Source organism: Leuciscus leuciscus (assembly GCF_965113295.1).
Source record: "Leuciscus leuciscus genome assembly, chromosome: 25".
In the NCBI taxonomy this organism is placed as follows: domain Eukaryota; kingdom Metazoa; phylum Chordata; class Actinopteri; order Cypriniformes; family Leuciscidae; genus Leuciscus; species Leuciscus leuciscus.
In genome coordinates this window covers 2178177-2203999 of record NC_138724.1, presented here as the reverse complement: position 1 = coordinate 2203999, position 25823 = coordinate 2178177, and the positions used below count along the sequence as shown (strand labels likewise).

The 25823-nt window shown below is 39.4% G+C and overlaps 1 protein-coding gene across 2 annotated transcripts in view; it reads right to left on the bottom strand.

Moving 5' to 3' along the window:
• Positions 1-23388, bottom strand: part of LOC309490463 (NLR family CARD domain-containing protein 3-like) — a 34051-nt gene extending 10663 nt beyond the window's left edge. Inside the window, exons 1-6 of one of the 2 annotated variants that reach the window (XM_082159650.1) lie at positions 23273-23352; positions 22889-22990; positions 4211-4449; positions 3827-3929; positions 1881-3710; positions 1292-1465 (exon numbers count right to left, since the gene is read on the bottom strand). In XM_082159650.1, coding sequence (XP_082015776.1) covers positions 1292-1465; positions 1881-3710; positions 3827-3873 — 2051 coding nt within the window. In that variant the 5' untranslated portion in view covers positions 3874-3929; positions 4211-4449; positions 22889-22990; positions 23273-23352. Of the gene's footprint in view, positions 1-1291; positions 1466-1880; positions 3711-3826; positions 3930-4210; positions 4450-22888; positions 22991-23272 lie in introns of both variants that reach the window. The other variant, XM_082159649.1, reaches the window with a different exon arrangement.
• Between the last annotated feature and the right edge of the window lie 2435 nt (positions 23389-25823).

Sequence of the window (25823 nt, the reverse complement as noted above, 5' to 3'; positions counted from 1 at the left end):
TGTAATTTACATTTGGCATTTCATACACTAGTTTTAATATGTAAATTGAATACATATTTTAACACTTTATAAGTTGCAAAATGAAAATGAAAATGTATAACAGAAATTATTAGATATTTCTAAGCAAAAACTGTAGCAAAATTAAAATTTAAATGTTAATTCAATGTGCAAATTAAAAATGCATTCTGAGCCAATCACGTCCCTGCTCCCTCCCGCCCTGTCAATCACTGCGTGAAGGCAGGGCTCGGCAACAGGTAAACGTAGGCTATGTGTTACGTGTTTTGAGGTGCTGGAATGAAACACGGCGGCGGCAGAGCTGATACAAGCGTTAAATTCACTGGCACATGAAATGGAGCGTGAACAGAGAAATGGTAGTGTTTCCGAAGATTATTACACCTCTGCAGGTGATAGAACCAGTACGATGTTGGAAAGTCTGGGATAATTTTCTGCCTTATCAGGCGTTGACACCCGTTTGGTGTCAACATTATGCTGTGCTGTTGTTGTCTGATGCTGGACTGTGTTGATGGTTTCGTTTTGTATAAAATATTCTCATTGTCTGATACACATATGCTTATCTTTATTCTTATTATTATTTACTATAATTACCCAATAATGTTGGAAATCATACAGTTTTTCCTAACAAATGCATAGGCCTATTGCACAATGGGTTGTGAGCAGTATTAAGGCCTATTTATACTTCTGCGTCGAACTGCCGCCGTAGCTACGTCGTAGGCTGTGTGTAGCGCGCGTATCCTTCGGCGTACCCTGACGTGCACCTCTCCAAAAATGTAACAACACGTCAATTCTACGCGGACGCAAGCGCTGTGATTGGTCTGCCAGAACCCCTCCCTCGGGGTTTCACATGCTCCCTAGGTGCGCGTCAACGCGGACAACAACGCAGAAGTATAAATTAAAACCAACACGTTGCCTACGGCGTATAGGCTCCGGCGTAAGTCCGACGCAGAAGTATAATGAGGACTTTAGCTGTTAGAGTGTGCACGGATATGCACTTTACTTCAGAACACCATCTGGGTAACATTGGAATGCTCATCTATCTATCTATCAGTTTTTCTGATGGACCAGACTGTATAGGCAAACTTTGATATTTTAAAACTACTTCAAACTTTCTGGTCAGGCCTTCTCAAGCCAACATCAAAGTCTGTCGTGACTTTTTTTTTTTTTATCTAGTTTTACCATTTCTGTGCTTGGATCCCTAAAATCACTATTAGCACTAAACATTAAAATCTTGGATTACAAAGATCCAAGATTTAGAAGATCAAATGTTGCATACCTCAGTATCTCTAGCTGACAGTTTGGACTCTTCAGTCCGTCTGAGAGTAGCTTCACACCTGAATCCTGCAGGTCATTGTTACTCATGTCCAGCTCTCTCAGGGCACAGTTTGAGGATTGTAGAGCTGATGACACAATTTCACAGGACTGATGAGTCAGATTCCATTCAGCAAGACTGAAACAGAGCAGAGCACAACAGAGTTTCATGGCATCTTCAACAGGCTAATAAGTCAGTTATGGTCTTTAAAAACAAACAAACAACTGTTGCTGTAAAATATAAATTATAGAACTTAGTATGTATACAAGCATACAAGATGGATTCATGTATAGTCTTTCATATTGAAAATGTATTATTTATTTAGTAATTTAGCTTGCTAGTGAAGTTTTGATGAGAATCACCATTAAATCTGATAGTTTACTTTGCTAGACATAGCAAATTATGACAAAATGAACTTGTTAAACAAGATAAATGGTCTATGATTATTTATTAATCGCACAAAGAGGGTGTGAGTAATTGTGATTTAAAAAAATGTATCTACTGACAGCCATATATATAAAAACTTTTGTCTCTTAACTGAGCACAAACTCACAAAACTTTGTGGCAGTTGATCACAGCTGGTATCAGTCTTCTTCTACCCTCATCTGATGTGTTGTATTTCTTGAGGTTCAGCTCATCCAGCACCCCCTCTGACATCTGAAGCATGTAGGCGATTGTTGAGCAGTGAGCAGGAGAGAGTTTATTCTCTGAGTGTTTGTCTGATTTCACAAACTCCTGAATCTCTCTGGATAGAGTCTGATCTTTCATTTCCAGCAGACAGAGGAACAGATTGATGGATCTTTCAGTGGGGAGTCCATGTCCATCTTTGATCTTCTCTTGAATGTACTGTGTGGTTTCTCTGATGCTCTCTGAGCTTTTAACTGTGTGTGTCAGTAGATCCTGTAAGAGTATCTGATTGGACTCCAGTGAGACACCCAGCAGGAACCGCAAGAACAGATCCAGCTGTCCGTTTTCACTTTTAATGGCTGCATCTACTGCTCCTTTGAGCAAATTATGCAGTGCAAAAAAGGTTAGTGTCTCCATAATAGTGTACAAATTGTAATAAAAAACATAGAAAGCTGCAAGGAACTCCTGAACGCTCAAATGAATGAAGCTGTAGACTTTCCTCTGATGAATCACAGATTCCTCCTTAAAGATCTCAGTGCAAATCCCAGAATACACTGAGGCGTCAGTGACGTCTATCCCGCTCTCTCTCAGGTCCTCCTCATAGAACATCACATTGCCCTTCATCAGCTGTTTGAAAGCCACTTCAGCAAGTTTCACAATCACTTCTCTGTTGGACTGCAGGAGTTTCTCTGGATCTCTCTCTTCATACTTCTGATTCCTTGTGTTGATCTGAATCAGCAGGAAGTGGATGTACATTTCAGTCAGAGTTTGAGGGATTTCTGCACTCATATCTTCTTTCAGGAGCTTTTGAAGCACAGTGGAGGAGATCCAGCAGAAGACGGGTATGTGACACATGATGTGGAGGCTTCTTGCTCTTCTGATATGTGAGATAATTCTACTGGCTTGATGCTCGTTACTGATTCTCTTCCTGAAATATTCCTCTCTCTGAGGCTCATTGAATCCCTGAATCGCTGTCAGACGGTTGATGTATTTGGAGGGGATCTGATTGGCTGCTGCTGGTCTGGAGGTGATCCAGATGAGAGCCGAGGGAAGCAGATCTCCTTTTATGAGCTTTGACATCAACACACCCACTGATGAAGTCTCAGTCACATCAGAAACTTCCTGAGCATCTGAAAACATCAGTGGGATTCTGCTTTCATCCAGACCATCAAAGATGAACACAACTTTACACTCCTCATAAATCTTTGAGTCCAGATCTTGAAGTTCAGGATGAAAGTCCAGCAGAAGTCTGTGAAGACTGTACTGATGATCTCTGATCAAGTTCAGCTCTCGAAATGGAAGCACAAACATGAAATCTACATCCTGATTGGCTTTTCCCTCGGCCCAGTCCAGAATGAACTTCTGCACAGAGACGGTTTTCCCGATTCCAGCGATGCCTTTAGTAAGGACAGTCTTGATTTGGTCTTTCTCCTTGCATCCTGGTTCAGGTGAGACTTCAAATATGTCATTACAGTAGATTGGAGTGTCTTGTGAGTGTTGTGTTCTGGCCGTTTTCTCCATCAGTAAAACCTCATGTTCTTCATTCACTCCTTCACTCTCTCCCTCTATGATGTACAGCTGTGTGTAGATCCTGTTAAGAAGGGTTTCATTCTCTTGGACTTTGGTTCCCTCAACTAAGTTATCATACTTGTTCTTCATGTTGGTTTTGAGTTGGTCTTTGGCTCTCTGAATGACATCATCCACTGATTTCTGCAAGTCTCCAGTCTGCAGGGATACAGTGCATGTCGGAAAGGTTCTGTCAAAAAGACAATGATATTATGATATGAAAAAACTCAATGAGATTGAGTTTCTGACATTTTTATTCATATGAAATGCAGTACAGTAAAGTAGCTACTACATGTTTATACTAACAAAGGGTCAGAGGACATGGAATCACTGAATGAAACGGGTCGATTCATGGATCTATTACACTTCACAGACACACCACTGGGTTCTGGAGACTCGTCTTTTCCTCCTGGTGATAATGACAAGAGACAAATAAAATGACATGTTATACATATTTACCATAGGGCTGCACGATTAATCACAATTTACATGAAATCGCACTTAAAGTTGGCTTATTGCGATTTTGAAATCACGAAGGCTGCAATTATTTTTTATGCGCTTATACTCACTTATAACGTGCATTTGAAAAAGCAACACGCGTCAAACATCTTTCCAAACATGAGAAGCATTTATGTACCTCTTTTCCAACAAAAGACAACATTTAATAACATGCTTTTACTCCAAACTCACTTTATAACGACAGTTGAGCATCCTTCTGTGAGATGATGTGGCTTCTTAGACAGAATAAGGCAGTCGTGTGTTTATTAGTCATGTTTAATCAAAGCGTTTCAATCTTCTGTTTATTCAGCTACAGCGATGATGCCCATAGGAATGATGTGTTTTATCGTACTTCAGCGGAGGGGTATATTTGGCGTGTCTGCGTGAGACACCTTCTGGTGTTCAGATGGCTTAAGCCTTGTCTGTAAAACCTGGGGAAGAAGTCATATAAGAAATGTTATAAGAATAGAGAATAGTTGTGAGATGAAAAGAAGAAAGTGAAACATACACAGTTGATAGGTGATTAGTTTAAATAAATCTTGCAGAATCTGCGAAATGTTAATGTTTAACCCCTTAAGATCGCAGACGGCCCCAGATTATTGTTGTTCAACATTCACTACCCGTTAAAACATCACACATTTGATCTGGACAAACTGAGCATCATTAGAATGATTTAAGACTCCAGCTTCGATATTTGACCACTGTTTATGATAAAACTGGTTTGCAGTGACAATAATTTCTTAATTTATGTCAACAGTGCAAAATAATTCATCTGTAATATCATCACTCATATGCAGTCAGTCACGTCTTCTCCGGTTTATTTGTGTTCACAAACATGCAATATACAGCATCCGTCACAGCTCTTAGTCTAATGGTGCGCATATTTGGAGAAATAATGATTTATCATCAAATGTTTATATACAGAATAATATTTTGCGATCTGAAGAGCTATCACAGCGAACACATCTAGCTCTGTCTCTCCTCTTCCTCTTCCTCATTCGCTGTACAGCTGTCAATCATATCACGTGATTCAACGTGACCATAATCCTGCCCTTCTGCATGACGCTGTCCTGTACACTTCCTCGCCCTCTGCTCCGTGAAAATCAAAGCTAAAGAAATATTTCTGCACCTGACACAAGCTAATAAATGCACAATTTCGATTATATGTGGTTTGTGTGCGATTTTCGTGTGATTTGGGGTATTTTCATATGAATAAAGAATGTTTTCAGTATACATGCTAAGCAGGTGTAGCGATTAGCTGCATATAAAATGCGAAATATAACATATTTCAACATCATTATATGACTAAACACCACTTTAGATTGCGATTGGAAGATAATACAAATACTCGATGATGGTTTAAAGTGAGGGTTAGTAGGTTTGGTATGAATGAATGAATAAGGCATTTATATAGCGCTTTATATGTACTACTGTACACCCAAAGCGCTTTACTATCATGTCAGGGGATCTCTCCTCAACCACCACCAGTGTGCAGCATCCACTTGGATGATGCGACGGCAGCCAAAGAACAACAGCGCCAGTGCGCTCACCACACACCAGCTATAGGTGGAGAGGAGAGAGAGTGATAGAGCCAATTCAATGTAAGGGGATTATTAGGAGGGTGGAATATGGGCCAGGGCTAGTAGATAAAAAATCTGCCTCTGCTAGAAATCGTATAATGGGCCGTGTTTGGATCTTCTATCAGGACAACGATCCAAAACAAACATAAAAATCAACACAAAAATGTGCCACTGAGCACAAAATGAACCTTCTGCCATGGCCGTCCCAGTTCCCTGACCTGAACCCTATAGATTTTTGCATTTTTTTTTAATTAAAGATCAAAAGGATAAACAATGCAGATTTATTTTTACATGTGAATTTTTTTTTTACACCAAATAGTAAGCTTATAATAAATCATGAGCTAAATTTAGTTAGTAGTTAACAGTGAATGAATTATGATGTGCCCCCTCAAGTAAAGTCATGACTAAGGTTTGGTATCGTTTGAATTTGAACAATTCTGATTCCGATTTTGATTCTGCTTATCGATTCCTTATTTCGATTCTAATAAGAAAAAAAAAAAAAAAAAAAAACTTAGATCATTCACATTTAGTCTTATTGCAAAACATTTAATTGTAGCTGAATATCATGAACAAAACACCTAACCTAACTAATATAAATTTCAAGCACATTATTAAAGACAAGTAAACACTCAGGGCCCTATCTTGCACCCAGCGCAATTGACTTTGTACACCGACGCATGTATCATTCCTATTTAGCACCCGCGCACAGCGGACTCTTCCCTCCACAGACGCACGTCGGTAAATTAGGGAATGAACTTGCGCTCCCGGGGGCGGCGCAGCGAAAAGAGGAGGCGTGTTCTGGCGCAAACGTTCCCTGGAGCTATTTTGCAGGTTTAGAAAACAATTCCGCCACAGACCAGGAGAAACCTAGTCTAAAGTCAGTGGCGCATGTTATTCATATGCTATTTTGAGGGCGCATGCTTGGCCATAATCAATGTAGCGTGTGCACAATGCACACACACTTTGCTTATCTCATCTACACAGAAGCAGCCGTTTTCATTTTTGCAAATCATAGGCTACATTATTACAAGAAAAAATATTAACACACGAGCAGGGCCGGTTCTAGACATTAGGAGGCCCTAGGCAAAATTCATGTTGGAGGCCCCCCACCCCCAATAAAAAAACACTTGAAGCAAATATGATTCCTAACCTTTTTATTTATACAACATTTAATTTTAAAAGCAGTATATTTTTACTTACACTGTACATAAGTTTGGACACATTACTATTTTTAATGTTTTTGAAAGAAGTCTCTTATGCTCATCAAGCCTGGATTTATTTGATCAAAAATACAGAAAAATAATATAGTGAAATATTATTAAAATTTAAAATAATGGTTTTCTATTTTACTATACTTTATATTTCTGTGATGCAAAGCTGAATTTAGTGTCACGTGATCCTTCAGAAAACTTTATAATATTCTGATTTATTATCAAATGTTAGAAATGGTGCTTAAAGGAGAAGCACCACTTTTAAAATTCACTTTTAAAATGAAAATTCTGTCATCATATACTCACCCTCATGTTGTTTCAGACCTGTATGAATTTCTTTCTTCTGCTGAACACAAAGGAAGATATTTAGAAGAATGTCAGTAACCAGACAGTTTTTGGGTCCCATTGACTTCCATAGTAGGAAAAAAATATACTATGGAAGTCAATGGGACCCAAAAACTGTCTGGTTACTGACATTCTTCTAAATATCTTCCTTTGTGTTCAGCAGAAGAAAGAAATGTATACAGGTTTGAAACAACATGAGGGTGAGTATATGATGACAGAATTTTCATTTTAAAAGTGAACTTCTCCTTTAATATTTATTTTATAACCTGTGATACTTTTTTTCAGGATTTTTTATTATTAAAAAGTTGTTTTAAAAAAGTCTTCACTATCACTTTTTATATATTTAACACATCCTTGCTGAATATTCCTGTTTTTTTCTGTATTTTTGATCAAATAAATGCAGGCTTGTAGAGCATAATAATAAACTTCTTTCAAAAACATTAAAAATAGTAATGGGTCCAGACTTTTACCGGTACTGTATGTACATATTAATCAAACTTTATCTAAGGTAATCTCTTTTTTGTTTAATGAAGATGTTATTGTTGTTGTTGTTGTTATTTTGCTGTTTTATTCAATTTATTCACAGTTCCAGAATCCCACTTCAGTAGATGAGCATAAGTGCTTTTATATTGCATTGCTACCTTAAATATGCTATACACAAATCAAGTGGAAGAGAAAGACACGATCGCTACTGAGCAGAAAAAAATATATAAACTGATATTATTGGCGTAATGTCAGGGTATAATCTAATCATCAGCAGAATTTAGAAGATAGACCCATAGATATGAGATCCTTTATTTGAAACATTTAAAAATGTTGTAGTGAGTGTGTTGGCTTTTTAACTTAGAATACAGACGTCTTGTCTTTTAATTTTGTAGCTTTTTTACAAGTCAGCTCCCGACGCGATGTTATTCATTGTACGCGCAAATTCAAAGCGTCGCGTCTGGGCACGTTAATGACGCTCGCGCTCTTTTAAACTCGTAATAAAGCGGTGAATGATTTTTCCAGAAATGACGCTGATCTACAGTACAAGTTTATATTTAGAATACATTGCAATCACTCCAAAATAGATGACGACAACTCACACACCTGCATTATGAGCTGTGCTTCTTTGTGTGCTTATTAGGCTTTTGCCTCGCAGCACCTGATGGATGTTCGTTACACATACTTTCAGAAGCCGGCACCCGCTTTGTAACGGACACATTAATTGGTTTAACTGCAGTAATGTAACAGTCTATGGTTAAGATAAACATCGTCACTATTTTTAGTTAATTAATAAATATTGAAATAAATTGTAGATAGGACATTTGTACATTTTTTTTTTTTTTTTTTTTTTGTCCCTCTGTCTGGGCCCCATCCCGCCAATCGGGCCCTAGGCACGTGCCTAGTTTGCCTTTGCGTTAATCCGGCTCTGCACACGAGGGAAATCACTGTTGTGTCCATGAAGATGTGAAAAAATAGGCATAAATCTAGCTTACACATTTACCCAAATTATCATACGCCTGTTTAACCGAGGCTAATTTGGGTGTGTTTCTCCATCCCCAATGTCACTTCTCTGTCTTTTACGGCCCTGACGAGAACGTCGGTCTCATCGGCTGTGAACCGCTCCTGGCATGCGTCTGGGAAATCCGCCGTTATAATAGCCATCCGCCATGGAACAAGCGCGCCTGCTCTTAAAGGGAATGTGGGATGTCGCTCTGATTGGTTTATTTCACGTTATGCCCAAACCACACCTATGAGTAATGAAGCTACTTCAGACCAACCCATTTTAGATTTGCGTCGAGACCCGCCCACAAAGATACTTGCGTTTTGCATTTGATACTTGCGTTTCAGATTGTTAAAATAGGGCCCTCAGTAATTAAAAAAGAAAAAAAAATGACAGCTTACTGAACAAATATACGATTGAAATGAAGTGTTTTAAAGGTATAGCGGAGGATTTTCCCGAATTTTAGGAAAGAACCGCCCTCTCCACTTTTTGAAAAAATGCACATGCGCAACACTCTGCCTGCTCCCGAGAGGGAACGCCTATTAACCCTCTGAGGTCTGAGCTGTTTTCTGGCCCTGGAGGTGTTCTGACATGCTCTGACATTTGTGCTTATTTCTGTTACTTGTGACATTGTCATGGCTAAAGTCTGATTACACTGTATTTAGCACAAACTCTGCTACAATAATATATCAGCAGCATGTATGTAAAAGTTTGTAGTTTTGAGATAATGACATTTATGCGTGGTTTGTGAAAATACCAAAAAAAATTGTCACTGAAATAAGGCCATGAAACCCATACTGATTATTTCTTCACAAGACTTTTGAAAATTGTATCACGTAGCCTAGAATATTTGCTCCAAAACTATGTGAAAATCACCCTGACTGCTCATTCAGATAAGACAATATATTGATTTTAAATTTCTAAGACGTGTTTTGTGTGACAAAGCCATATGCGAAGAGGCGTGATCATCTCATGAATATGTAAGCCTTCAACACCTGAGAAAGACAAAGACACTCCCCTAACTGCCCTATTAGGAGCGATCAGGCCCTGTCATTCAGAGCAACCTTGCACAAAGAATGAGGAGATTTAAAAAAGAATGGCTTACAGATTGTTTGGATTTATTTACAACACAACATAATCCAAAAATACACAACAAATGACAAAAGAGCATATTGAAAACAATGATCCAAAGACAGAGACCTTTGTGCCATTCCTAAAAACATTGTACATACCATTTCCAAGGTGTTTGATTTTCACTTTACCATGTTCATGTACAGAGACACATGTGAATGTTGAAGTCAGCAGGACTCAGTTGCATCTGGTCCCTGAAAAAAAAAAAAAAGTGAACATACTGGTATCAAGAGAAACTAGGCCTGCACGATTTTGGGAATACATTTTAAATTTTTCTGGTTAAAATTGCTTTTTAAAATTCACAGAATACACACACACACACACACACAAATGTTTCCAACAATATATAATATAATGAACAGAATGTTTGTTGTGCCTTGTAGGCATAAGCTATGTGCAGTACTGCATAAAATAATTATAACAATAACCTATATAATAGCAGCCTATAAATCTTCCAAAAGATTTCAGTAACAATGCTAGAGAAAAAATATATTGATTATCTTATGTTACTTCAAATGTTTCCATTCGATATGATGATATGAAATGAGATAATAGTAAAAACATAAAGCCTAATGTTTGGTGCATTTTTCCTTTCAAACGTGATCGCGCTCCAAAATATGATACATTCAAACCCACAGCGCGCTCCAAAATATGATACATTCAAACCCACAGCGCTCCAAAATATGATACTCAAACCCACAGCGCTCCAAAATATGATACATTATGGTTATACATATCTATGTTTGAGCAGATATCCACAAACAGTATTTAACAGGAAACACGGGTCTAAATAGTATAATATTCACCATATATCTAGCAACAGTTCAACTGCAATGTGAAGTTTATGCAACAATACTATAAACTAATAAGTAAGAATTTCTTACCTTACATCTTTCTTGTCTTCAAATCGCGTTCTTCTTCTTCTGAGGTAAATTCAATGTAAGCTCAGACGTGTCTTCCAAACTCGACGAAAAGCAGAGACTTGTGAAGTGTTTTGGTGTTTTGTGTTTGAGGTAACGAGGGCGTTCGCGTCCCATGTGGAGATTTGCATGTGAATATCTTTTGCGCGAGTGGGCGTGGCCAAATTAACTGTAATGAGCAAGCGTTTGAGAAGCTGGACATCTTGTTGGTTTTATACAAATGACTTAAACAGAGAATATTTGTTTTCGTTTTGAATCCGATCATTTAAAAGTACACACTTAAATGTTTATAAAGGTATGGCTCAAAAATGTGTGACAAGTATTCGCTGAGTTTTGTTTCAGTTTATAGACGTGCTCAAGAAAAAAAAGTTCACCGCGACGGAGAGGCAGAACGCACACCCTGTTTATTTTCTTTATTTTACAAAAGCACAATGTTTTGATTTGATTGTCAGTGGACACATACAAAAGGAGAAATATCACAGATTCTTTTTTTATATTTCTTTTTTCTGTATGACCATAAATGACGGAGTAATTTAAGTTTATAGTGCTACAATGTGGAGAAAATCCATCAAAACGCGCCCGCGCGTTTGTCGACCTCAGAGGGTTAATCGCTAGCATCGCTAATCATAGCTTACATTAACTTTTACTAGCAGTGATTTTAAATGGATTTCTCCAAATAGCATGCCAAACGTTACCTGTCGAGTAGAAACTTCGCGACTGAGGCATCAGTGGGAAGCCCAACCTGTGCTTTTAGCTTTTAGCTCACGCCAGCGTGTGTAATATTCTCCCAAAAACACTGGTCTTGTTTCTTTCTTCAGAGGCCTTTCTCTTCTTGTCATACAATTCGTAGACACTTCTCTTGCGACCCTCAGACATTTTGAAAAAACCCGGTGAGAACGGCGAGCTTCAATGAATGGCTGAAACCATAGCTCACCACACAGTTTGTTCGGACTTTTTTCGATTTTCGATTGCTCCTGTCTGCCTCGCTGCCTGCTGTGAGTGTGTTTGCTTCGGTGCTGTAAGCTCCGTCTTAGCCTCGTATTTCCTTGTTTTGAACCATCATTTACTACAATTTCTAGTTGTTTATATTACTACTAAATACAGCTTACCCAACCCTGACATCGTTAGCTTCCGTTACTACTAGCACAACACGCTAGTAATTCGCTAGCCTGTTAACGCGCCACCCGTGCGCTCAGCTATTTTTATTTATTTATTTTCTCTCGCGCGCTCGCGCCTTTGAGTTCATAAAAGCTCAGGTGAGTAAGAAACACTCAACAAACACGGTGAGTAATGTCTTGTCCTGTTATTATCATGCGTTGCGTCTGAATGCGTTGTTGTTTTTGGAGCTCTATCGATTTGATTTATAATTCTTGATTTTTCTCTTTAAACTCGCTTACAACGAACATTTTCTACTTTTCCTCACTGAGAAGCACTACTGCTCAAACCTCATAGTTACAACGCGGACTGTTGAGCAGACGCGTCTCAAGCCTATTAGTGATCCAACGCTGCATACTCTTAAAGGTTACGTCCGTGGATCACGGCTGAACGCGTCTTCTCCACACTCACTTACAAACAAACATTTTATATCCAAGATTATATCCAAGACTTCAGTCATAAATTAGTATTAATATTGATAGCATCACTGGTAGCTTCGTTGCTAACTCACTGTCCATCTGTTAAAATGGCGAATATATCAGATGTAAGTAGTCTACCGTTTAGTGCAGGTGAGGACACATTTGAGCTGCACGCACTGCAGTCTGAGCTGGAAGCTGTTGAGAAACAGATCCACAACCTTTTATTGAGACAGGCCGAGCTGAGAGACCGGTGTTTGGCTCTTGAAACATCACGTGCCGATGCACACAAATCAGTGTTTAACGTTACTAACCCGCTGACTCCGACCGCGTCTACTCCGTGCGTTCCTCAGCATCGGTCGCAATCAGCCATGGTCTCGTTCACTCCGGCTCCAACACGCCACCACGAAGCCTGGGTGGTTCCGCAGCGGAAGACGCGAGTCAGGTTTAGACCAAGACTTTCTCCGACCCTCCCGGTTTTCGAGTTATCCACACAAAACCGCTTCTCCCCTCTACGCGAAACAGAACGCGATGCTGTGATCATCGGCGATTCCATCGTTCGGCACGTACACGCTACGTTAGGTAAAAGTAAGGTGCAAAGTCACTGCTTTCCTGGTGCTCGTGTTTCTGAAATCGCTGCTCGCGTTCCCGAGATCCTGAACGGTGACGAGCGCGTCGGAACTGTGGTCCTGCACGCGGGAGTGAACGACATCAGGCTGCGCCAGACGGAGATTCTGAAGAAAGACTTCAGGAATCTAATCGATACGGTACGCAGCACATTGCCTGAAACAACGATCATTGTGTCAGGACCGCTTCCCACGTACCGACTAGGGCATGAAAAGTTCAGCAGATTATTTGCGCTAAATGAATGGTTAATGTCATGGTGCAATGAGCAGAAACTGCTCTTTGTAAATAATTGGAATCTGTTTTGGGAGCGTCCTAGGCTTTTCCGTGCTGATGGCTTACACCCAAGCAGATTCGGAGCGGATCTTCTGTCAGATAACATCTCCAAAATGTTAAATACCCTTTGACCAGTAACCAAAAGTCCAAATCATAGTCTCTGCTGCACCAATTCAACTGATATAAATACTAGTGTAGAACATTGCATAGAAACCGTGTCTATTCCTCGTTTAGTGAGATCGAATAATAAATCTAATGCAGGATCTAGGAAAAATCTAATTGTTATTAAAACAGAAAATGTTGCTATTAGTAAACAAAAACTATTTCTAAAGCTAGGTCTTCTAAACATTAGATCATTCACACCTAAGGCAGTTATTGTAAATGAAATAGTCACAGATAATAGCTTCGATGTACTTTGCCTTACTGAAACCTGGCTTAAACCAAATGATTATTTCGGTCTTAATGAGTCTACTCCTCCTGGATACTGTTATAAGCATGAGCCCCGTCTGATTGGTCGTGGCGGAGGTGTTGCAACCATTTATAGAGATATTCTAAATGTTACTAAAAGTTTATTTCATTTGAAGTACTTGTACTAAATGTTACGCTCTTAGATGTTAGAAAAACATCCCTATTATCTCTAGCCTTGGCTACCGTATATAGATCGCCAGGGCCTTACGCTGATTTCCTAAAAGAGTTTGCAGATTTTCTCTCAGACCTCAATGTCAATGTCGATAAAGCATTAATTGTTGGAGATTTTAACATACACGTAGATAATCCAAATGATGCGTTAGGAGCTGCGTTTACAGATTTATTAAATTCATTTGGGGTCAAGCAAAACGTCACCGGACCAACACATCGTCTTAATCATACACTCGATTTAATTATATCACATGGAACCGATCCAACCGATATAGATATCATTCCACAAAGTGATGAAGTCACTGATCACTACATGGTAACTTGCATATTACGTACTGCTGTAATATGTCATGCGGCGTCGTGTTATCAACCAGGCAGAACAATCCTCCCATCCACCATAGATAATTTCTCAAATTGCTTATCTAATCTGTCTCAGCTGCCGCCTGAACCCAAACAAACAGATGAACTAGAAGAACTAACTAGCACTATGAGCACCATTCTCTCTAGAACATTGGATGTGGTTGCACCTATTAAATTAAAAAAGGTCAGAGAGAAAAATAAAGCACCATGGTATAACAATACTATGCATGTTTTAAAGAGAGAAACCCCTATTTTAGAGCGTAAATGGAAACAAACTAATTTAGAGGTCTTTAGAATCGCGTGGAAAGACAGTTTGTCACGTTATAAAAAGGCCCTAAAAGCGGCCAGGGCTGAGCACCTCCGCAAACTAATAGAAAACAACCAAAACAATCCAAGGTTTTTATTTAACACCGTGGCTAGACTAACAAATAAACAGACGTCACCCGAACAAAATATCCCGTTACAGTTCAGTAGTAATGATTTCATGAACTTCTTCACTGAGAAAATAGAAAGCATCAGAACCACAATTGTAAACGTTCAATCTTCAATCGCGCCTTATAATTCAGCTTCAATTATCACCCCGCAAGAACAATGACAGTGCTTTACAACTATAGAACAAAAAGAGTTAAATAAACTTATCACTTCATCTAAAACAACAACATGTTTATTAGATCCTATACCAACTAAACTACTGAAAGAAGTGTTACCTGTAGTGGAAGAGCCTCTCCTCAATATTATTAACTAGTCTTTATCTTTAGGTCATGTTCCAAGAACATTTAAACTGGCAGTAATAAAACCTCTCATTAAGAAACCACAATTAGATCATAATAATCTAGCAAATTATAGACCCATTTCAAATCTTCCATTTATGTCTAAAATATTAGAAAAAGTGGTGTCCGCTCAACTGGGCTCTTTCTTGCAACAAAATGATATCTATGAAAAGTTTCAGTCTGGATTCAGACCGCATCATAGCACTGAAACTGCGCTCGTTAAAATCACAAATGATTTACTTTTAGCTTCTGACCAAGGCTGTATCTCAATACTAGTTTTACTTGATCTTAGTGCTGCGTTCGATACTATAGATCACACAATACTCTTAGATCGACTACAAAATTATACTGGTGTTCAAGGACAAGCACTAAGCTGGTTCAAATCATACCTATCTGACCGCTACCATTTTGTCTATTTAAATGGAGAAAAATCGATCATAACTCCAGTAAACTATGGAGTGCCGCAGGGATCTGTATTAGGCCCTCTGTTATTTTCAATATATATGATGCCACTTGGAAATATTATAAGGAAACATGGAATTAGTTTCCATTATGCTGATGACACTCAAATATATATTTCATCACGGCCGGATGAAAACGCTCAATTTTCCAAATTGACAGAGTGTGTTAAAGATATAAAAGATTGGATGACGCGTAATTTTCTTTTATTAAATCCAGACAAGACAGAGGTAATACTTATCGGTTCAAAAAACCACCCACAAAACCTCGCACAATACAACTTTAACATCATAGGATGTCCTGTTACTTTATCCTCTACAGTAACAGACCTGGGTGTTATACTCGATTGCAACCTGTCTTTTGAAAATCATATTTCATATGTTACAAAAACGGCCTTTTTCCACCTTAGAAACATTGCTAAGCTGCGTAATATGCTATCAGTTTCTGATGCAGAAAAGTTTGTTCATGCATTCATGACCTCGAGACTGGATTACTGTAATGCTTTATTAGCTGGTTGTCCTGCATCCTCAATAAACAAGCTACAGTTAGTCCAAAATGCCTAACCTAATGTCAGCGGGTTAGTAACGTTAAACACTGATTTGTGTGCATCGGCACGTGATGTTTCAAGAGCCAAACACCGGTCTCTCAGCTCGGCCTGTCTCAATAAAAGGTTGTGGATCTGTTTCTCAACAGCTTCCAGCTCAGACTGCAGTGCGTGCAGCTCAAATGTGTCCTCACCTGCACTAAACGGTAGACTACTTACATCTGATATATTCGCCATTTTAACAGATGGACAGTGAGTTAGCAACGAAGCTACCAGTGATGCTATCAATATTAATACTAATTTATGACTGAAGTCTTGGATATAATCTTGGATATAAAATGTTTGTTTGTAAGTGAGTGTGGAAAAGACGCGTTCAGCCGTGATCCACGGACGTAACCTTTAAGAGTATGCAGCGTTGGATCACTACTGACTTATAAAGCCCTAAACGGCTTAGCTCCAGTCTATTTAACGGATCTTCTATCGCCCTATAATCCATCGTGCTCTTTAAGATCACTAAATTCAAGGCTTTTGGTCATACCTAGGATATCCAGAACCACCAAAGGAGGGAGAGCATTTTCACATTTGGCTCCAAAACTCTGGAATAGTCTTCCTGATACTGTTCGTTGCTCAGACTCGCTCTCCCAGTTTAAAACTAGATTAAAGTCGCATCTCTTCAGCCAGGCATTCATATAATCCTACAGTTCAAACTACAATCCGGCCTCTAGCTCATAAATGCCAGAGGAGAACTGGCCCCCGACTGAGCCTGGGTTCTCCCAAGGTTTTTTTTTTCTCCATTAGGTCACCTGATGGAGTTTTAGGACACCATTAGGTCACTTGATGGAGTTTTTCGGTTCCTTGCCACTGTTGCCTTTGGCTTGCTCAGTTGGGGATATTTTGGGGATATTTAATTTAATTTTATCAATCAATAAATTCCTCTTGAAACAAACTTTGTTGTATTATTTTAATTTAATACTGTGAAGCTGCTTTGATACAATCTGTATTGTGAAAAGCGCTATACAAATAAACTTGACTTGACTTGACTTGACACATATACACCTGAAAGTGCGCATGCGCAGAAAGGACGAGCACGTACGACGGCCTTACGTAAACATATCACCAGAATGATTGACACTTAGGTGGACCAATAGTATAGGCTACCCACCCGGAAAAAGAAAATCCTCCGCTATACCTTTAAGATTTTCAGGTATTCAGGTACAGAAACTAATCTTTATAAATAAAATATACATTACAAATATAGTTACAAATGTTATTCATTCAAGAACGAGTGATTATATTATAACTAACATATATCTAATATTAATTAGATATTAATCTAATCTTCTAATTAATACCAAGGTATAAAAACTAGCCTCTTACCACATCCCGTCGTTAGTTCTTTCAGAATCCCCCCATATCCCCTTCTCCTTTTGTGCCATATTTTGCCTGCGTAATAGGGGGCAATCGGAGCTCGAGTAGAATATCCTCTATGAGCTCCTCATAGAAGACAGCAAGCCAAATCCATTTACCACTTACGCTAAGATTATATGGGCACACAAACTCGTGAATGATCTAATTAAAAAGACACCTCAAACGAGGACTCTAATCAATCTGTAAACTAGGAAACAAACAGGCAATGAACAGAGGAGATTATGAACTAATTAGCAAACTAACTGTAAAGAGAAACAGAACACAATGAAAACTGAATAAAAACAGAACATACGCGTGACCGATACTGTGCTGCAGAATGACTCGAGAAGCATAGATCTGTATTACTGCAATACTGAATAACTTTTTTTAATTTTAGAGAAAATACATTGTGTTTTTGTTCTGCCAATGAAAGGTTACAAAACGAGCCACAGCAGAACGTTTGTGCATCAGCACTTTCAAGGAATTGATTGAATTGAACTCTGGAACTCATGGACTGGAGCGGACTCATGGACACGAGCGGACACATGAACTGGAGCGGACTCATGGACTTGAGCGGACTCATGGACACGAGCGGACACATGAACTGGAGCAGACTCTGGAGTGGACTCATGGACACGAGCGGACACATGAACTGGAGCGGACTCATAGACAGGAGGGACACATGAACTGGAGCGGACTCATGGACTGGAGCGGACTCATGGACTGGAGCAGACTCTGGAGTGGACTCATGGACTTGAGCGTACTCATGGACTGGAGCGGACTCATAGACAGGAGCGGACTCCTGGACTGGAGCGGACACATGAACTGGAGCAGACTCTGGAGTGGACTCATGGACTGGAGCAGACTCATGGACTGGAGCAGACTCTGGAGTGGACTCATGGACTTGAGCGGACTCATGGACTGGAGCGAACTCATGGACTGGAGCGGACTCATAGACAGGAGCGGACTCATGGACTGGAGCGGACTCATGGACTGGAGCAGACTCATGGACTGGAGCAGACTCATGGACAGGAGCGGACACATGAACTGGAGCAGACTCTGGAGTGGACTCATGGACTTGAGCGGACTCATGGACTGGAGCAGACTCTGGAGCGGACTCATTGACTGGAGCGGACTCATGGACTGGAGCAGACTCTGGAGTGGACTCATGGACTGGAGCGGACTCAGGGACTGGAGCGGACTCATAGACAGGAGCAGACTCATGGATTGGAGAAGACTCATGGACTGGAGTAGACTCATGGACTGGAGCGGACTCATGGACTGGAGCGGACTCATAGACAGGAGCGGACTCATGGATTGGAGAAGACTCATGGACTGGAGCAGACTCATGGACTGGAGCGGACTCTGGAGCGCACTCATGGACTGGAGTTGGTGTGGCAGACATGTTGTGAACCGGCTCTGGTGTGGCAGACATGTTGTGAACCGGCTCTGGTGTGGCAGACATGTTGTGAACCGGCTCTGGTGTGGCAGACATGTTGTGAAAAGGCACTGGCGTGGCAGACATGCAGACATGGTGTAATGAATAGTGATGTAAACCATGTGTCCAAAAAAGCATTTTTAGTGAAGCTTTGTATCGATGCTTGATTCGTTCTATCACAATCACGTGACCAATGACGTCCGAAACTTCGTATCACACACACCCACTTGACTGCTTCATACTTTGATTCAAAGGTCTAAAAATGCACGACGCAGGGAGTGCCCTCACTCTGTTAAGGTGTATTGCGTTCAAACACTTTGAAACATTTTAAGGGTAACACTTTAGAATGCTGTTCCTTCATTAATGAGGTATGAAAAAAATTGTAGTTACTGATTAGCTAATAGTGAACTACCTCATTCAACTGAGTGCTATTACTTACTAATGTGTTAATCAGAGGTTCTTGTTAGTTAAAGGGATAGTTCACTTTGAAATACATTTTTGGTATGTTTTAGCTTACCTCAAGGGCATCCAAGATGTAGGTGTCTTTTTTTCCGCAGTAGTTTCAATTTTGATATTTTTAGGTCAAACCGTTCTTGTCTGTCAGTCATATAATGCAGGTCGATGGTCATTATCTCAAAGAGCATGCACAGAGTCCAAATTAAAACAATTCCCCGTCGTCCAAATTAAACAATTCCCCATAAACAATTCCCCAACAATATATAAATACTGTTCGTTTTCTCACACAAACCGCTCGTTTCGTGTCTTAGGCCATCAATGTGTACTTACGAATTGGGGGATTGTTTTAATTTGGACTCTGTGCATGCTCTTTGAGACAGTGACCATCGACCTGCATTATATGACTGACAGACAAGAACGGTTTGACCTAAAAATATCAAAATTGAAACTACTGCGGAAAAAAAGACACCTACATCTTGGATGCCCTTGAGGTAAGCTAAAACATACCAAAATTTAATTTCAAAGTGAACTATCCCTTTAATAGTAGTTACTAGAATGTTAATAGTGTGTTACTCATGTTCATGTGTAGTTATTCATTAATGACGGAACAGTATTCTAAAGTGTTTCCCACTTTAAGCACCAGTAATTCTAAAGAACACTTCTTACAATGTTCATTAAGCACAAAGCCTCCATAAGCCTTGCCCATTCGGCTACAGTACATTTACTCTACTATAATCATGTGAAACTGTGTGTGTGTGTGTGTGTGTGTGTGTGTGTGTGTGTGTGTGTGTGTGTGTGTGTGTGTGTGTGTGTGTGTGTGCTTGCACCTGCATTTATTACTTCCTCTATTCATGAGTTTTATATGTTTACAAACAGGAAGAATGTCCACATTCACAATACAAAATGTTATCTTTATTGTTTGGAGTTACTAGGAGTATGCAATGGAACAGATTGTTGTCATGTAGGCTATTTAATATATTGATTCATTAATTTATTCATCTATCCATTCATTCATTATTTTACATCGCTTTCGCCAGCAGAGGTCCTCGTCGAGCTCTGATCTGAAAAGCTTCTGATTTGAAAAAGAAATGCATTTTTCCTTAGCCTCAAATTTTGTGTAGGCTAGCTTACGCCTGCCCTGTGTATGCTCTCTTTCTTATGTAAGATAGGCCTATTGCAAATAAGAAAATTATATTGACAGTCTCTGAAAATGAGAATCAATTCTCAGCCAGTCCTATACTATATTATACATACTGTATATGTTTTTGACAGTTCTCGTTTCATCAATACATCTGTGGCAGCGCTGAGTGAGTCTCACGGAGGAGCTCTGGAAGGAGAAAACGACGACTGACGACAGAAGACATTTTAAGTTGTTATTTTGTTTGCATAATGCGTCAGTCATCCGTGGGGGTCTGCTTTACTTTGTGTTTGGTTTATTTTGTGATTAAAGTTTGTGTTGAACATTTGCTGGTTCTCGCCTCGTTCTTCCCTGAACTACAAATTCCGTTACTACATCATTAACCACATCATAAGACATTTAACGATTAAGTAACGTGATAGTAAACTAGCATTGATACAAATTAATGTGACTAATATATTATAAAATTCATCCCTTGTCCAAAACTCAGTGTATTGTCTAAAATAAAAGTTATGACTGCTGTGTACTAAACTTAAATCGATATTAAATATTGATCTGCACTTCACTACAGTGTAAATGCATCTGGTTTGCGCTGTCCAGTGTGTCACGCAGCTTTGCCGCACAGATTTGATAGTTGGACAGTAGGCTAAGGGGTAATTATTAGGGGTGGCACGGTACATGAAAAAACATCCGAACCGTTCGGTTCGCTTGTCTCGGTTCGGTGCGTGTGTGCGTCGCGCGGTTCGCACGGTTCGACGCATGCGCAATGTAGCCTTGTGCCCGTGCTACTGCTAATACAATGCTAAATCATAAATCAGACAAATGTAGAATAACATTACAATGTCCAGCAATCGATTTAAATAGTACACTGGGTTTACTTAGACATTTAATGAGATCAACTCCACTAGGCTATATGTTGTTTTTTTCACGTGAATAAATAGGCTACATAGATCGACTGTTCCACGTACCGGTATGTACTTTAATGGTCCAGTGGCAGAACTTGCCAAGCGTGTCAAAGGTTCTGAGTTCTAATCTGCACTCGTATATATTTTTCTTTTTCATCAAAACCGATTATGTTTATCAGCGGTTGTATATCAAGCAGGGACAGATTTGTATGAATTTTGTTTTGTGATTTCATCGGAACGAATAGAGTAGCCTAGAGTCTCCTCAACGGACTGAAGCGCGCGTCTGAGTGAAGAATGTGCGGCCGCTGCGGTGTGTGCGCGAGCCACGAGAACACTGTATCAGCGCCACTGATCGCAACGGCAACGAGCACTTTGATCACTTGATTAAAAAAAACACATTTCAGCGCTAGATTGCTTCTTATTTAACAAACGAACGAAACGAATACTTTGCTAGTTAACTGGAAATGTTTTATTTATTTGTATTGGTACATCCGTGCTGGGACATAATATCAACCCTGGCAAAAAGTGGTGACAAATAACTGTCCGACACAGCCCACGGGAAATGAGAAGCTGCGTTTTGCAAACACACCCCATTTATGAAATAAATAAATTAATAATTAGATAATTCAGCTATATATCATATGCTGAAGTAAATTTTTGGAGTGTTAAAGATTAAAAGAAAAAACAACAACAAGAACCGTACAGAACCGAAAACCGTGACCCTAAAACCGTGATACGAACCGAACCGTGGGTTTTGTGAACCGTGCCACCCCTAGTAATTATTGGTCCAGATGCAAGGTACATTAATACCTGAAATAAGCAAATAATAGCCCTTTATCTGGCACCTGCAGGTAGCCTAGAAGAAAGCTTTATCTAGGTGTTGCTTGTGTCCTATTATACTCTAGGCAGTTGCAATAAACGGTTCAAGAATCCACAGCGGATTTTGTAGCACAGAACTGAAGACCTGATGACGGCACAGACTGATCTCAGGTTGACGGATCAGTAGAAAGCAGCATTTCATTACCGTCCACGTGTTCGAATATTCGGGATCATGCCTATGTTCCCACAGCCCTGTGGTCCCACAAATGGCCTACCCCTGACCCCACCCCTAAACCTACCCGTAACTGGGGTTTAGACAAATCGTAAAAAAAAAAAATAATAATTCTTAGAAATGTGGGAACATAGGGCTGTGGGAACATAGGGCTGACCCCGAATATTCAAGCTCAAGCATTTTCTACCCATGAACCTACAAAATCAAACTGAATTCTTGTTTTTTCTTTCTTTCTTTCTTTCTTTCTTTCTTTCTTTCTTTCTTTCTTTCTTATTATGTGAATATAAATTTGCTTGTGCAATTGCAAAGAGATTGTAGAGTTTGAGTTGTAAATACTGCTCTCAGTTATGCTATGGTGATCTTGTGACAGTTTCATATATTCTGTATCTATGACCTCTCTATTACTTCTCAGTTGTTTGTGTTACTCTGTTTGAAACACTGTAGTACATGTGTAGAAAAGCAGTGCCTTTCATAGGCCTAATAGAGTGGTAAATGTGATGCACTGCTCTTTGTAATGTAAAAAGACCCCTAGCACATCTAGAAACATCAGGATATCTGCCTTTAACATTAGATCGGGTGCGGCTCTTTGTAACTCTCAGGCTTCTGGTGTCCTTATCTCCACTTCTTCTTTTTTTAACCACAGGTGGAAAACAATAGCTTACTATGTGGCACAAAAAAAAAAAGGATAAATGATAAAAAGTATGCATGACTGTTAGTCTATGATATTTAATTATACATAAAAACTAAATTATTTTAACAAATATTATAATATTAAAAAATCTTTCAGTGTAAATATTACAAGTGATTTACTTTGTAATAATCAGCATTTCTGACATTTTGGTGAAGTAAGTCTGCACATTAAACATCTGAAATAAAGATCTGAAGTAAAAACATAAATCAGCTCGTTTTATATGATTACATGAAGAATAATTTCTGAACTTACCAGCTGTTTAAATATTCAGTGTAAAGAGGTTTAAAGCCTCGGAGTCAGCGACGAATCGGCAGCTGGAAACAGGAAGTTAACCGTCACTAAAGCTGAATATCCCAAAACACCCGATGTCCACTTTCATTTACAGCCAGAAGTAGGAGGTTCCTGCAGCTAAAGGCAATAATGACAAGAGAGTGATCACACTCAATTAATAATAATACTTATAATTGGGATTAAAATTCACTATTACATGTTTTTAATAAGAAGATTGTATACGTTCAAAGTTATGATGAAATCATAAAAACCATGCGCATCAAATGAGAATAAACTTCTACTCAGAATAAACATTCAGCAAACTTCCTATATAATATAAAGGCGTCTCTTTCTTCCACTTTTCCTTCGTTTTTAACCCCACTCATATGAAAAACTCTGTCTAGAGGTGCAGATCATCACTCTCATGTGCTGTTTGCTGTTTATTAAAACTGAACACACACACTGTATGAATGAGTATTAAAGGGACAATGTGTAGCTTTTTAGGTATTTTATTATCTAAAATCTATATTTTTATTCATAAATATGCCCTCAATGGTGTACAAATACCTATGCCAATGTTCAGACTAATCCTCGTAAACGAAGAATTTATTATCTTTATATACATGGGACGGGTAAGTCCACGGAGGCTTCCATGTAGTTCCGCCATCTTGAAAAACTATAATAGCAGAGAGGGACAAAAAGTACTAGGCCAACGCGTTTCCACAACGCATTTCGTTTAGAGCCAGCGTCACGTGACTGAAGCCAGCAGAAGCGGAGGAGCAGAGCAGTGAGAGGCGCTTGTCACCGCCGCGGCAAGTTTAAAAGGCTGCACTGCACGGTTATTTATACACCGTTCATTCATACATACATATGAGTCACAGGATAAGGAGTCCTCGTCGTCGAAAAAGTCCAAAATAGATGGTAAAAGGAAACGTGACCGGAGATTACAAAAACAAGGGTTACTGTCAGGATAGCTAATGCAGGAGAAAGCTTTCAAAAGAGACCCTGAAGTTGCCTGCTTTCTTCTCGACAGGTAAGTCAATGTTACGGTCTTAATTACAAGCTTCTTTTTCATTGCTTGGTTGTGTAGGCCTACTTTATTATATAGACAGTCGAACATTTATAGTTAAAAGTTAAACAGGCTCTTTGATGAATAGCAGCTATTGAGTAAAGTAACGATAGAGAAGGCTCTGATGATGATGATATCTAACAATGCACATACTTCAAAAAATATAACGAGTAAAGAAGGCATTACTACTAATTACCATAGTTAATGTTTTTGACAGTCAGTAGTTCATACTGTAACATTCTTTTTTTCGTTGTTTCAAGTTTCAGTTTGTTTTAAATAACAAACATGTTCACCCGAAGAAAAACTCGAAGTGCTATTATAAGACATCCTGTCATAGCTTTTAGGTACATAACGGCTACCGTAGATGCAACGCGCATTTGAAAAAGCGAGGCGCTGGAGAGCATTATTCGTTTGAATGCAAAATACAATTTCACCACTAGATGGGAGAAATTCCTACACAATGTCCCTTTAAAACAATGTGTTAAATGTGTTAATTATTTATGTGTACTATACAACAACAACAAAAATCTGTCAAAAGAACAATACACAAACTTGATGTAACTGTTGGCAGATCTTCTCTGTTCACCTGTTCGGATGATGATGTTTACTCTCATCCACAGCCTCTGTTATTGTAGTCCCATTTCTGGTTCCCTCGTGTCAATCATCAGTTTCAGGAGTGAGTCGTGTTCTGTTATTATGTATTGACTACTCTATGTAATAATAGATATTATCTGATGTATGGATGTCTTGGGTGTTGGACTCACCTGGTTGTGCTGAACAGCGATTCTTCAGGTCACTATCCCGATTCTACTTCAACACACTGACTGAGGCCTCCAGCGCCTCCTGTAGGAAACATGACACAACTACACACAACTACACACTTCTGGACAATCTGAGACATGAAAATTAGAACTTGCAGCTCACATAAACAAACTACTGTGTGTGTGTGTGTGTGTGTGTGTGTGTGTGTGTGTGTGTGTGTGTGTGTGTGTGTGTGTGTGTGTGTGTGTGTGTGTGTGTGTGTGTGTGTGTGTGTGTAAGTGAAGCTGAACTGATGATTTGTGTGTGTGTGTGTGTGTGTGTGTGTGTGTGTGTGTGTGTGTGTGTGTGTGTGTGTGTGTGTAAGTGAAGCTGAACTGATGATTTGTGTGTGTGTGTGTGTGTGTGTGTGTGTGTGTGTGTGTGTGTGTGTGTGTGTGTGTGTGTGTGTAAGTGAAGCTGAACTGATGATTGTGTGTGTGTGTGTGTGTGTGTAAGTGAAGCTGAACTGATTATTTTGTGTGTGTGTGTGTGTGTGTGTGTGTGTGTGTGTGTGTGTGTGTGTGTGTGTGTGTGTGTGTGTGTGTGTGTGTGTGTAAGTGAAGCTGAACTGATGATTTTGTGTGTGTGTGTGTGTGTGTGTGTGTGTGTGTGTGTGTGTGTGTGTGTGTGTGTGTGTAAGTGAAGCTGAACTGATGATTTTGT